This window comes from Euprymna scolopes, chromosome 17, assembly GCF_053919585.1.
Source record: "Euprymna scolopes isolate OS-2025 chromosome 17, ASM5391958v1, whole genome shotgun sequence".
In the NCBI taxonomy this organism is placed as follows: domain Eukaryota; kingdom Metazoa; phylum Mollusca; class Cephalopoda; order Sepiida; family Sepiolidae; genus Euprymna; species Euprymna scolopes.
The window spans coordinates 88,728,939-88,742,297 of NC_136498.1; the positions used below are offsets into that span (position 1 = coordinate 88,728,939).

A 13,359-nucleotide genomic window follows, 5' to 3' on the forward strand; every position below is an offset into this window, starting at 1 on the left:
CTGACATGCAGAAGTTCAAGTGTAACGTGAACCGACATTTTGCTGCCCAAATCCCAACATAGTGCCCCAGTAGCTGCTGCCCCTGATAGTAGCTCCCTACACCACAGTGGCAATGTGTCTTGTTTGGGGTGAAAATGTAATAAAAAAAAAAAATCAGGAAACGTTTCTACGAGGATCAAGAAGAACCACCGCGGGACGGCAGTGAGGTGATTGAAACTGTGTATGACTGTTTTGACATAGACCCGCCAAAAGGGATGTCAGAACAGAGATGCTCCGGCAGAAAGAGGAAGCACACGGACTCCTTGAGGGTCTACCTCAAAAGGAAGAAATACTGATTTTCACAACCGCGGAAATCAGCTTGGGAGGGGGGTGTTGTGGGGGAATCACTCTTTAAATAGACTGTTCTATCCATTATATAAACCATAGACCTTTTGATCCCAGGTGTGCATTAAACAATAGAGTGACCCTAGCCTGCTCGGTGACGTTTACTACTCGTTTCAGTTGTAACCTTTTTACATTGTTGTTCCAGTAATACATTGTTTAAACTCTATTCCGTTGTTCTGTTTTCTTTGTGGCTTATTGCAAGCCATAACAGTTTCAAAGGTTCATTTAAAAATATTCAGTATATTACAAGAAAAATCGAGATAAAAATTTGAAAATATATTAAAAAAAATATGAAAATTTAAGATCAACCCAATTATCTCTTCGCAAGCGAAAATGCATAGACAGTATTAGAATTGAAAACAATTTGTGTCTTTCTCTTTCATGTGAGGACAATATGTTAATATGTCTATATTTGTCTGTGTGTATATACATATAATAACCTCATTTTTTTCCTACCTCGCAAGTTCTAACAAAAAATTAACCAAATATTTCCAAATTTATTCACTATCACAACTCACAGTATTTGCAAAAGCATGTTTTGCAAACTTATACATAAATTTCATCCTCATTTTAAAATTGTTACATTTTTATTCTGAGCAAAATATTTCTACTCTACTTATGCCCTCAAAGATCTATCTATTTATTTTTTTTACTTGCTCCATATCACTGCCAGATTTTTAGCCCATACCATTATTTATTTTGACTCACCGATATCCAGTGCATTTTCTACCTAAATAACAATACAATTTACCAAATTTCTCCGTACATTTGGAAAAAATGATTCCATTTGATGAAAATAATACTTTATTTCTTTTAAATTTATTATTTAAAACTAGCATTGCCCAGTGAAAAGATAACACAAAGCCAGAGCAGTTATGCCCCCGCTCCCGATTAAATAACCTTTGATTATCTAGTGCATTAGCATATGTGACTCACATAAATTACTGACTATGAATAAACAATATTAAGATAGATGGTGGTGATTGCTAGTGGTAGCCATTCTAGACTCAAAAAAGTTCTGGCTACTGATGGCCAAAATGGAAGCATATGTTCCCACTGTTTTGCATTGTCTGGCAGTGGCAGCTTGCAGGATTCAGTGCCTATCATTGTTGGCACGAATGTTTTTGTTACAAAGGACTTATCAAGGCCCAGAGGCCACTCGAGGATAAGAGTTAAAAAGTGTACAGTGGTCAAAAGGACAATATCATAGTAATCATTAGAAGTGTAAATTTGGTAACTTGTTTACATTGGACTTGAAAACGGCCATATTGTAGTCAGCTGGAAAGCATATAAACGGAAGAGAGTTCCACAGGTGTGCAGTTCTTAGAAAGAAGCTTTGTTCATGGAATCTACGTTTAGCTTTAGGCATAGATAAAGAGTGGGGGAAATTATTGATAGTCTTTACAGCCAAACAAGTGTTTTGCGTAAATGTTTAGTAAGAGGGGACCATAGACTAGAGCTCAGTCGAGCACTTGACATGAAAATACCGATAAAACAGAGACAGGTTCACAATGTCTCTTCTGTGAGAAAGAGAAAAGGGCATCCCCCACTAAGCTATGAAGTTTATTCTGAACTCTGTCAAGGCAGGATAAGACCTTCCTAGTAGCTCCTGCCCAGATGTGACAGCAATACTCTATCCTTGGACATACCTGGCTCTTATATAGGAAGAAAATTGCATCAGTAGGTAGATATCTACTGGATCCCATCATTTTTCCAGCGACCTTGGCAACAGATTTGATGTACATATTCCATCTTAGATAAGGAGTAAAGGTCAAGCCCAGAAGCTTGTCAAAACATGGAGCCTCTTCAAGACGAGAGTAATTCATTTCAGTTGATGTCAGATGAGGATCAGAACGTTGATGATGCAAAGATAGAAGCTTGGTTTCAAACAGCTCATTTTTAAACTTTTTCCAGAACGCTGATCTGAATCAAAAGTGAAAAATATCTTTAATATTTTTCATTGAGACAAAAGGTGTTAAAAGATAAGTTGTTTAATTGTTCTGTTTTCTGTTTTATTCTAGACAAATGCTAATTATTTTTATAGTTATTGCAGTTCATGTATTTATCTTACTTTTCTGTCATCCATGTTATTAAATTCATTAAAATCTATCAAATTGATTTAAAATATAGCATACATGGATTTTAAAATCCTGTTTTTTTTCTCAGTTAGAGGCTATACTAATCACCATACTCTCCCTTAAACACGTAAATTGGACTGATATTAAGAATATTACTTAATATTATCTTTTTATTTTTTTTAAATGGAGAGTAGACAATGCATTGTGGATGTGTTATCGGCAGCTCCCGTTACTCTCTCTTCTCTTTATTTGTCACTCAGTCCTCATTTTTAATGAGTGATTTTTCTGACAAAGGAAGAAGAAAAAGCTGTTTGCAGTATCTTGCATGGACAGTCGCCAGAGATGTCAGAAATTTTCTGTTTCTATGTCTTTCCTTGTGGCCATGTCACTGGTAAGGGTGCTGGAAGTAAACGTTTTATCTGGGCTAACATTATCTGCCTGATAGTCAGGGACCCGAACTTTGCTTTAGCCACTAAGAAGGCTGTCCTATCAGCAGGTGCAAAGTACTGGGGCTGCTGTATTACCATTTGGTGAATGGATTCTGGACCATGCAGTAGCTTCTGGTGGGCTTTTCAATACCATATTAGTGAGTAATTGTTACAATTTTACCCGTGTATAAAAAATATATATATTTCGTTGTTTCTTTTTCTCTCTTACTTTCCCCCTCTGCCCTGCTCGAAGCAAGTCTGTTGACCTATTCTACAAATCCCAAAAACCCATCATGAAAAGTTTCCAGAAAAAACACGATTAAACCCAGATCTTCAACTTCCAATGTAGACCCCTACTACCATGTCTCCTTCTCCAATATCAGGGGGTCTACGTTCCAACCTTCCAGAGGTTGAAACCCAATTACAGGAGACTAAACCAGACCTATTATTCCAAAGCAGAACTAGTATTAGACGGACTATTTCCCTGGAAGAGTTTGGAATTAAAGGATACTCTTACTTAACATCCAAATCTGATCCACAAGATCGCCATGGGCATAAAATATGTGTCTACATTATTGATAGCTTTCAATGTGGTAGGGACATCTCCAGAGAAGATCCTAATTTACCCTATATGTGTTTCTGTGTTGCACTTGCTCACACGACTGCGTTTATATTTGCTCTTAACAACAGCGGAGTTAATATCTTTAAAAGCATATCTTTCTTCTTTTTTTTTTTCTACAAGTAAGTCCCCACTTATCAAGGCCCAGAAGCCACTTGCAGAATCCTGAACAGAAGCGTGTGCTCTATCCCAACTGTTATCAATGGACCTGAGGTAATCTCATCAGCATCAGACAAAGCCAAACTCTTATCTGACCAAGGCCGGCCCCACCCATATTACTTCCTGTATCAGAAAACACACTATGCGACATACAAATGTGCGTGATGTTGCCAAACTAATCAAACACCTTGATTTCAGTAAAGCAACTGGCCCCGACGGCATTCCTATTATAGTGCTCAAAAAGTTTCAACCAAAACTAGTTCCCATACTTACAAAGCTGTTTAAGTACTGTCTTAAGGAGAATTGCTTCCCAGTACCCTGGAAAATCTCATCGGTATGCCCTGTATTTAAAAATTTAGGTGATCGGTCATCTCCCTCTCAGTACAGACTTATAAGTCTCCTATGCGTCATGAGTAAGTTACTTAAATCTGTGTTGAATAGAGAAGTAGTCAACCACCTCAGCAAAAATAACCTTCTTAGTGACATGCAATATGGTTTCCGTTCTGCTAGATCTACAGCAGATGTGCTTACGGTTATTTCTCATAGAATTAGCCAAACTCTCGGCAGAAGCTTCCTTTCTATGGTAATTGCTCTGGACATATTGAAGGCTTTTGATAGGGTATGGTATAAAGGTCTACTTCACAAGATCTCTAGGAATGTTTTTTCAATTATTAAATCATTTCTCTCTGATAGGTTCATAAGAGTAGTAGTTGATGGACAGAAATCAGAAGCTCATAGTATTAATGCTTGTCAAAACATGGAGCCTCCCCAAAACGAGAGTCATTCATCTCAATTTATGCCAGATGGGGATCAGAATGTTGATGATGCAAAAATAGAAGCTTGGTTTTAGATGCATTGAAAGTAACCAGACACTTTTTCCCCACTGTACCACATGCTCAAGATTAGAGGAGAGAGAATCAGAGAGAACTTGGTCATAGATGGTAGTATCGTCAGCAAAAATATTTACAAATTATCTAAGGATGTGATTTGGAAGATCATTAATATAGATCAAGAAAAGAGTTGAACCCAGGATGGACCCCCGAGGGACTCCAGCATTAATACTATGAGCTTCTGATTTCTGCCCATCAAACACTACTGATAGAAAGAGTAAGAGTTTGTCGAGAAGAATAACGTTACTTGCGATTGATGAGAGGCTGACGGGTTAGTCAGGAGCGCTGGTTGGGTGGCCGACGCCACCGGAGCGGTATCTGTTACATCTTGACTGCTTGAGGGTCCAGCGCGAAAGAAGGAGAAATATGAGAAACAGGAAGTGACATATATCTTACCCTCTGGTGACCAAGCATGTGTTACCAGAGTTAAGGCGCGGTAATTGAGTTTATCATGGGAGTAGTGTTTTGTGTCTGTTGGCTGGGAATTTCCATTCCCACAAGTCTGTATTTCAATGACTACATGCATGGATGAGAGAATCTGTTACTCAAGCAAAATAATAAATATATCAATTAAAGAACTGCAATAAATATGAAAATAATTAACATTTGTCTAGAATAAAACAGAAAACATAACAATTAAACAACTTATCTTTTAATACCCTTTCGTCTCGATGAAAAATATTAAAGATATTTTTCACTTTTGATTCAGACCAGTGTTCTGAAAAAAGTTTAAAAATGAGCCGTTTTTTAAAATGCTACTCTTGTTAATTATAGATTGGTTTACTGCCAATTAGTGTTGTTTTAGAACCGTTACTTGTTTTTATAATTGTCAGTGTCAGTAGCATTACAGGTTGATTTTTTTATTTTTAGGTAATTATTATTTTATCAACTTGCATGAAAAGACCTATGTAAAAGATTCTTAAAACTGTTTGAATTATGTAAATACCATCAGTAGTTCGAAAGTCTCTTTCTGAATATGCAGTCAAATTTGATGTATCTCTTTACCATAAGCCATGAATTATAAATTCAGATGTATAAATTTCAATTTTTTTTAAAACTAGCACATGATATCTTACAGTGTGTCTATTCAAAACTAAGTATTATAGTGGTATTTAAATATAGCTTTATTGAGAGCAGGCATTTTCCTGCCTACTCACCAAAGAGCTTAATCTGGGTGTAGTCATTGAATGTCTAAAGTGCATTCATGGCCGGTATTTACTACTCCCCTCAAAGAAAAAAAAATTGAATAGATATGACTTAATCTCAGAAATAAATCAAAGAAAATTTTTCATATAGATTTTGGATTTCTGTAAAAGATGGAAATTCCCATAGTCGACCAGAACTTATGCATTTTGGGACCAGTCCAATTTTCAATTTTGTAAAGCCTCTCTATCTTGCCCAAAATATACCCCTATTTTCTGAGATGCAACCATAAATCGTACTCTACATGAATCCTTGATGTAGCTTTCACAGTACCAGGATACCAGGAATCCTGGTAAGCAACAACTATATATTTACCACTTGATGGTAATTTTTGTCATTTCTATTCTGTTGTTTTACTGAAAATTCAATTATGTAAACAAAGAAATAAAATGGTAATTTTTTACCTTGTTTCCACCTTAACATTTAAAATGATTACTTTTACAGGTTTTAGGGTATGCTGAAAACAATTATTGCATTTAAATTTTTTGCAGATAAATAGTTTTCCAGATATTAAGCAATGTCATTTCTTATGTTATCATGGGTGACCATCTTGGTACGCACGAGCGTGCAAATGTAACCCCAAGAAACTATGCGCAAACACACATACCTAGATGGCCACATACAATAAAATAAGAAATACATTGCTTAATATCCGGAAAGCTACTTATTAGCAAAAATTTAAATATGATATTCGTTTTCAACATACTTTAAAACCTTAAAAGATAGTCATTTTAAAGAAAAATGTTAAGGTGGAAACAAGGTAAAAATTTACAAAATGCATCACAAGGAAATTCTTTATCGAATTGCCTAATTATTATTATTATTTAGATATCTTCAGTTAAAAAAAAAAACGTGTTTGTTTTACAGAATCGAAAAAATGGTCTTGACAATGAGTTAAAAATAAAGTCAAGTTTCATGATATATTTTATTTAATTGTTAGGTGGAAGTACAGAATAGTTAACAAAACACCCTTCCTTCCCCATGTTAAGAATGGGTTTCTAAATAATGTTATTATTTCAGCATGGTAGCATAAGTGTACAAGTACCTTTTATTTGTTATATATTTGTTTTTTTGGGGGGGGATACCACTAAAAAGCGCATGTACTTAGTACATTTTGTTGTTTTATTTTTACATGTGTACTACAAGCGTTAAAAACAAGAAAATAGTATTGTTTGGAAATCAAATTTAAAAAACTTGATAATAATTTTTTTAAATTGACAAACCCAGAATAAAAAATGAAACTTTTTTCTGCTTTCGTTTTGAAAGCAGAAAAACAGTTTTCTATTTTTAAGAGAATACAAACTCATTAATGCCCTGATAGCGATGGTTAGCGCATAGCTAAACCATCACTGTCGTCGTTTCTCTTTAAGCTATTTGGATTTCTATAAAAGATAACATTTTAAAGAAATTTCCGCACAATTAATAATTATCAAATATTTACATATTATACATGAAAATAATTCTGAAACTATTATCTATATGAAAATGGATGATATATACCGATTTATCTTATGAATTTTGAAATATTCTTTGTCAACTTTGCTCGATCGTAACTTTGCTTCCTGTGGTCATAAAAATAAAAATCAAACGCCAGTAGAGATGTACTTCTTTGCTTATGTAGCCTTAAAATTTCAGCCATATCCAATCAAATTTAACTCTGTGCATGTGTATCCAAATGTAACGTATGAAATGAAAACATTGAAAAAAGTGTTTCCCTTTTTGTCGTCATTTTTTTACCAATTTTTCATTTTTAACTTGGAGCATAAAAATATTGAACGCATAAAAGAAAAATAAATTAACATCATTGGAATGCTTATTTTATTCTCTTTCCATTAATATAATTCATTCAAAAATTGACCAACAAATAAAAAAGATATGACTTGTTTAAGTACATTAGGTATGTAATATTGCCGATGTCCACGAAAATATAGCATACGTTTGTCAGTGCATAGCAGTCAATATTGTCATGCAGTGGCATTGTTATCCAGTTGCACTTATGACAGTTATCTGCAGTAACTGAGAGATGGTGATCTTTCATAGTGTCATCAAATGAAAACTACTACACTGTGCAAGGATCTTTCCGTAAGTGACCAATTAAAGAAAAGATAAATTATAGATAATACACTTTTATTGTAAATATATTTTTAGAATTAATGAAAAATAGAAGATACAGAATAATTTTCACAAGAGAAAAAGAAAACAGTGTTGTAATATTTCTCTATGAGTGAACGATGAGATGAAAGAGTAATTAGATTTAAGAAGGGAAACTGCAAAAGAAAAGTGAATTTGGAAAAGTTGAAGAAAATCTTAAAGTAACGTTAAATTGGTTGTACGCTTGCATTTCTTCAAATAAGGAAATATCAGTTCAAAGTGTTTTACCGAACGTTTAAATTGTAGAAATGTGAAACATTTATTTTTGAAGAAGAAAATTTAGGAATTCAAATAAATATTCATATGATGAAATTTGGTTTGATTTTTCAACTTTGTTTTTCAGCAAAATGTTTTGTTAACTTTATTCTTTTTGGGTTTCATAATAATGCAAGAAGTGTTAAAACTAAAGTAATTTATATTTTTTTTATAAATATATGGTTTTGTTTTGCATGTCTTGACTTCGTCACTTCATTCTGTTTGGTTGCATTACATAATCAACCATGTCCACTTCCGGTAGCTTTACTTTCTATCTTCCTTAGCAAATATCATCGATCTCTCACTTTGTTGGTTTATTCTTTAAAAGTTTCCTTTACATTTTTTCTATACAAATTATTATTGATAATACAATATACTTACATATAAAAATTAAATCGGTTAAAAAAAAAATTTCTACAATATACATGTCCATACTAAAATTCAGCCGTTATGTTTCCACCACTGTAAATAATATTGACAACATAAACATGAGAAACATACATTTTGCCTTTTTTTTTTTTTGCGTTTGTATTCTACTTAGACAAACTGAGCCACAGTAACACAGCAGTAAGAAATAAATGTAACAAATTATATCTAATTCAGTTTTGGCATCATATCTTAGCTTCCATAGTATCACTGTGAAGCAAACAGAATCAAACAAACTGTCAGTTTTGAAAAGCATTTATAGAAATCAGTGTTGTTATAGCATGTATTGATTTCTTGACCATACTGGTAACAAAGACATTGTTATGATTGTTTATATTTTACTAAAGAAATCATGCGATTCTCTTAGGCATTCAAAAACTCCGGCAAACATTCAGTAGTTCGAGGACAGAAGTTTAGAAATCCTTCCAGCATCTAAGTACATCTAAAGTGAAGAGGTGGAATTTAGCTAATTGTCGGGTTGGTTGAAGGTATTTATTTTGAGAGAAACCAGAGCACCTAATTCATCAGAGTATTTGTAAAATAAGCACAGGGATGCAACCTTTTTTTGTTGCTCAAATATTATATGAAGCTTTCAAGAAATTTTAACCTTCTAACACATAAGTTAGCATTTGAAATGTGGTAAAAACAATGAAAGTTCATGAAATTATAAGAGGTTGATATACCAATGTCGTAGTCATCTTGTCCATACACCTATTATGTTTTGTAGAATAACATATCAAAAGTCACCAACATTTCATTGTATGCTTTTCTCATATAACTTACACGATGGCCACTCATTCCATTAAAACGGCCATCACTCTTAAACTAATTGTATTTCAGGTTTTCCGAGTGTCTTCCATATTCATTTTTTTTTAATGTTTCTAAATTCCTTTTTGTATACTTTCTTAATTAAAAAGTAATTAATTTCTGATATTGGCATTTTAAAGTTAAATTCCTTTTTACATTAGGAGACTATTTTTTTTAATATTTTATAGCCAAAAGTAGATATTTTTGTTGCTGAAAGTAATTTATAATGAATATTATACAATTCTTTCTAATTAACCTTTTTCCAGAAAATGGATGCACATTTATTCCACCTACAACCCATTCTTCCCCTGACCTCTCTGAAACTGGAGAGACTGATGAGCCATTTTATGCAAATGTAAACACTAAAAAAATGAACAGTCCTGTTTCAATCGAAGAACTTTATGATTACATCCAGGCAAACAAAGTGAACAATAATGCAGGGTTTAAGAAAGAATTTAAGGTGAGTCCTTATTTCTCTATCAACTCTTCGCTTTCTTCGAAATTCTATGTATGCGATTGATATATATGTGTGTGTGTGTATATATATATATATATATATATATATATATATATATATATATATATAATATTTCTCGACTTTCGTAATGACAAGGAACTAATGATAATGGAGCTATTTATGAATAGCTCTATTAACATAAAATTAATGTCTTATTTTGAATAGCCAGTTCGTGTGGATTGAACAATCAAATGTAAATTGATTCCTTTCAAAAAATACTTCCCCCAACTAGGAAATTGTTAAAATTAAGGCATTTTCCAATAATTATCTAAACAGCAGCATCACCTTATGATATTGATAAAATAAATTTCTACAGTTATCTCAGCTTTTAAATGAACAATTACATATGCTTAAAAATAATATTAAACTATTTATTTCTTAAAGTTGTATATCATATAAAATAGGTAAAATAATTTTATTTCGAACATCTAATTAGCAATACTCATGGATGATAAAATGCTTTGTGTATTCACAGATTTCAAGGGGTTTTACTAAAATAGTCATGTTTTAAAAACCAAAGCACTTTAAGTCCTCTAAATCCCACCATTTTGTTCTGAAATGAATATACTTTCAAATGAATTAATAAATAATAATGTACATTATATATTTTAAGAGTTTTAAGCAAATAAACTGACAAAAATGTAAACATCATTAAACGGCGTTTTCGGTAAGGTTTTTAAACGATCCTCCTTCCCCTAATTTATAAATGCTCATACCGCATTTGTATTAAGAATTTTGTCATGAAATTTGGAAACTAACCAAAAGAGATGTTACTTTTAATAGTTTGGGGTGTCTTAAATACTTTTAACTACTCGTTTTTTTTTATTGTTAAAAAAAGATTTCAACATGACAAGTATTGAAAATTTTGAAAAAAATTTTTTTCAGATACCCACTGTTAAGTAAATCAATCATTTTATTGTTTTTATCCATTCAAAGTATAACTGTATGTTGTTTTCCATTGTGGAAATTAGCAATTTCAAATTGTTATAATCGGAAAAATATTTTTCTATTTGAGTTTGGATAGAAAACTGTAGCAGCAGCAGTAATATCATGGTTGTTTTTGTTGACTTTTATTCGTGAACAAATTTTTTAAAAAATGGAAAATATGAATATAAAAAAGATCAATATCATGGTTGTTTTTGTTGACTTTTATTCGTGAACAAATTTTTTTAAAAATGGAAAATATGAATATAAAAAATGTTCTCACATGTTTAGTTGGAGCTATTTTGTCATGAAGTTCTCTGTAGTCCATCATAGGTCTTACTTTGTTTTTATTCATTTGCATTATCACCATTAAGGTTTTAGCTGGACGTAGCTCTTCTGAATATGCTTGGTCACAGGGTACTCTGGTATTCTATTCTTCAATTGCCCCGATGTTTGTCCACTCATCCATTTTTATGCGGCAGTCCATAATTTTTTTTGTTGGTCAAATGCAGCGCTGAAGTCTAGCTCATCAATGTTGATTGCAGCACACCTGGATATGTTTTCGATGAGGAAGTGAACCTCACCAGATTCAGTCAAATGCACTTCACCCAACTTCTTGATAGCATCAAATCCCAGTAATAGGTCAAAGCCTTACAGTTTTTCTTCAACAACTAAAACCTCTGTAATATTTTCAAGAGATATAATCCCAAAGAGTTATCTACCTTAGATAAGCATGTGCAGAGAATAAATAAGGCTTGCTGGGCAGATTAATGACAACCGAGCTGTAGTCAACACGTTTGTCTTGTCTTTATTTACAACTTGACTTCCGTGAGCCTGGACACCCACAATATCATATCTGGCAACGAGGTAAAAGCAAAATCTTTTGTGACGAACTGACACCACAAATTTTTGGAAATATGACCAGCAACGGTTTACCAGTTTTCCCAAGCTTTAGTGTCCACGTAGACCAGACCACAACTGCCGTACGTTGGAAAAAATGGATAGACAAGCTGAAGAATGTATTTGCTGCTCTGGACATCGACAATGACAAAAAAAGGAAAGCAACCCTTCTTCATTTTGCAGGAGATGAAGTTTTCAATATATTTCACAATTTCACAGACCAGCAAAAAGGAATAGGCGCAACAACTATCTCAGACGACAATTTGGTAGAATCAAACGAGTATGAAGCTACAAAAAAGTCGTTGACCAACTATTTTATGCCTCAAAAAAATATTTTGTACAAAATTTTCAAGTTTCATCAGGCCATACAGAACCTGGACGAAAGTCTAGACTTGTACCACGTGATTTTAAAAATACCAACCAGGAGATCCTAGCCCAAATTCTACAGGGATGTACATCATCTAAAGTTAAAAAGGCTTTAAGAGACAATTCTACATTGAAACAAGTTCTGGACGTGATAGTGATGGAACTAGCTCATACATGTGCTACAGACATAAAATCGAATGAATTACACTTTTTAGTAGTGAGAATGATACACGTCATACACACAGGAACAGTGACAAAAATAGCACCAACAGGAGAAATCATTTTAGATCCTGGCAACAAAATAGTCGTCATGACATTTCGGATAACCAATCACGTGGTAGACAAAAAAAAAGATGGCAGACAACAGACCTACTACTAATGCAGGTACTCTCCAATGCACCCGACTTGTTCAGCCTGAGGAAAAGAGCATAAAAACTGCCACAAAAAGAACCACTTTGCGAGAGTATGTAACGCTAAGACAGTAAGAGAAATTTGTTTCCCCAATCCTCCTGCGTCCCCTTCTACATTTAGTGATGAGTCAGTATACTCAGTTAAATTTACTACATCACATCAGACACCAAACATTACTGCCATTGTGAATAATTCCCCAGTAATTTTCATTTTAGACATTGGTGCTGGACGTGTATATGATTGTCTAAAACACTAACCATCTATACACAAGACCACAACTCAGATATTTGCAGACAAATCCAAACATGCAATACCTATGCCAATATAACATTTTGGGACAAGTCCTGCAAAGCCAAAATATTTGTGGTCAACAGTGAAAGTCCCTTACTTGAACTACAGAATTTACTTAGTGCCCACTCTACTGAAGCACTGAGTATGATAACATTAATTTTATGTTCAACATGACAGTCCCCATTCCAAACAAATTTTCCACACTGTTTGATGAAAAAATATGAAAACTTTCTGGAGTTACCATTAATCTCCTCATTGACTCCTCTGTTTTAACACCGCAGAATACCTTTCCACCTGAGGAAAGACATGGAGACAGAATTAAGGCATCTCCAAGAAATGGATGTGATTGAAGAAGTCACTGGACCTATCCCTTAGGTTAGCCCTGTTGTGATAGTTCCCAATAAAACGGTGGTGTACGCATTTGTATCGACATGAGGAAGACAAATGAAGCCATCCAAAAGATAAAACATTCAATGCCGATGGTGAATGATCTAATAGCAGACCGAAACGGTTCTACAGTGTTCAGCAAGCTAGACCTTTCCAATGCATA

At 33.6% G+C, this 13,359-nt stretch overlaps 1 protein-coding gene across 2 annotated transcripts in view; it reads left to right on the forward strand.

Annotated features, from left to right (window-relative positions):
• Positions 1-13,359, forward strand: part of LOC145296841 (receptor-type tyrosine-protein phosphatase alpha-like) — a 978,869-nt gene that overhangs the window by 763,638 nt on the left and 201,872 nt on the right. For both annotated transcript variants that reach the window (XM_080142961.1, XM_080142962.1), the window contains exon 13: positions 9,667-9,860. In XM_080142961.1, the coding sequence (XP_079999087.1) occupies positions 9,667-9,860 (194 nt within the window). The remainder of the gene's footprint in view (positions 1-9,666; positions 9,861-13,359) is intronic.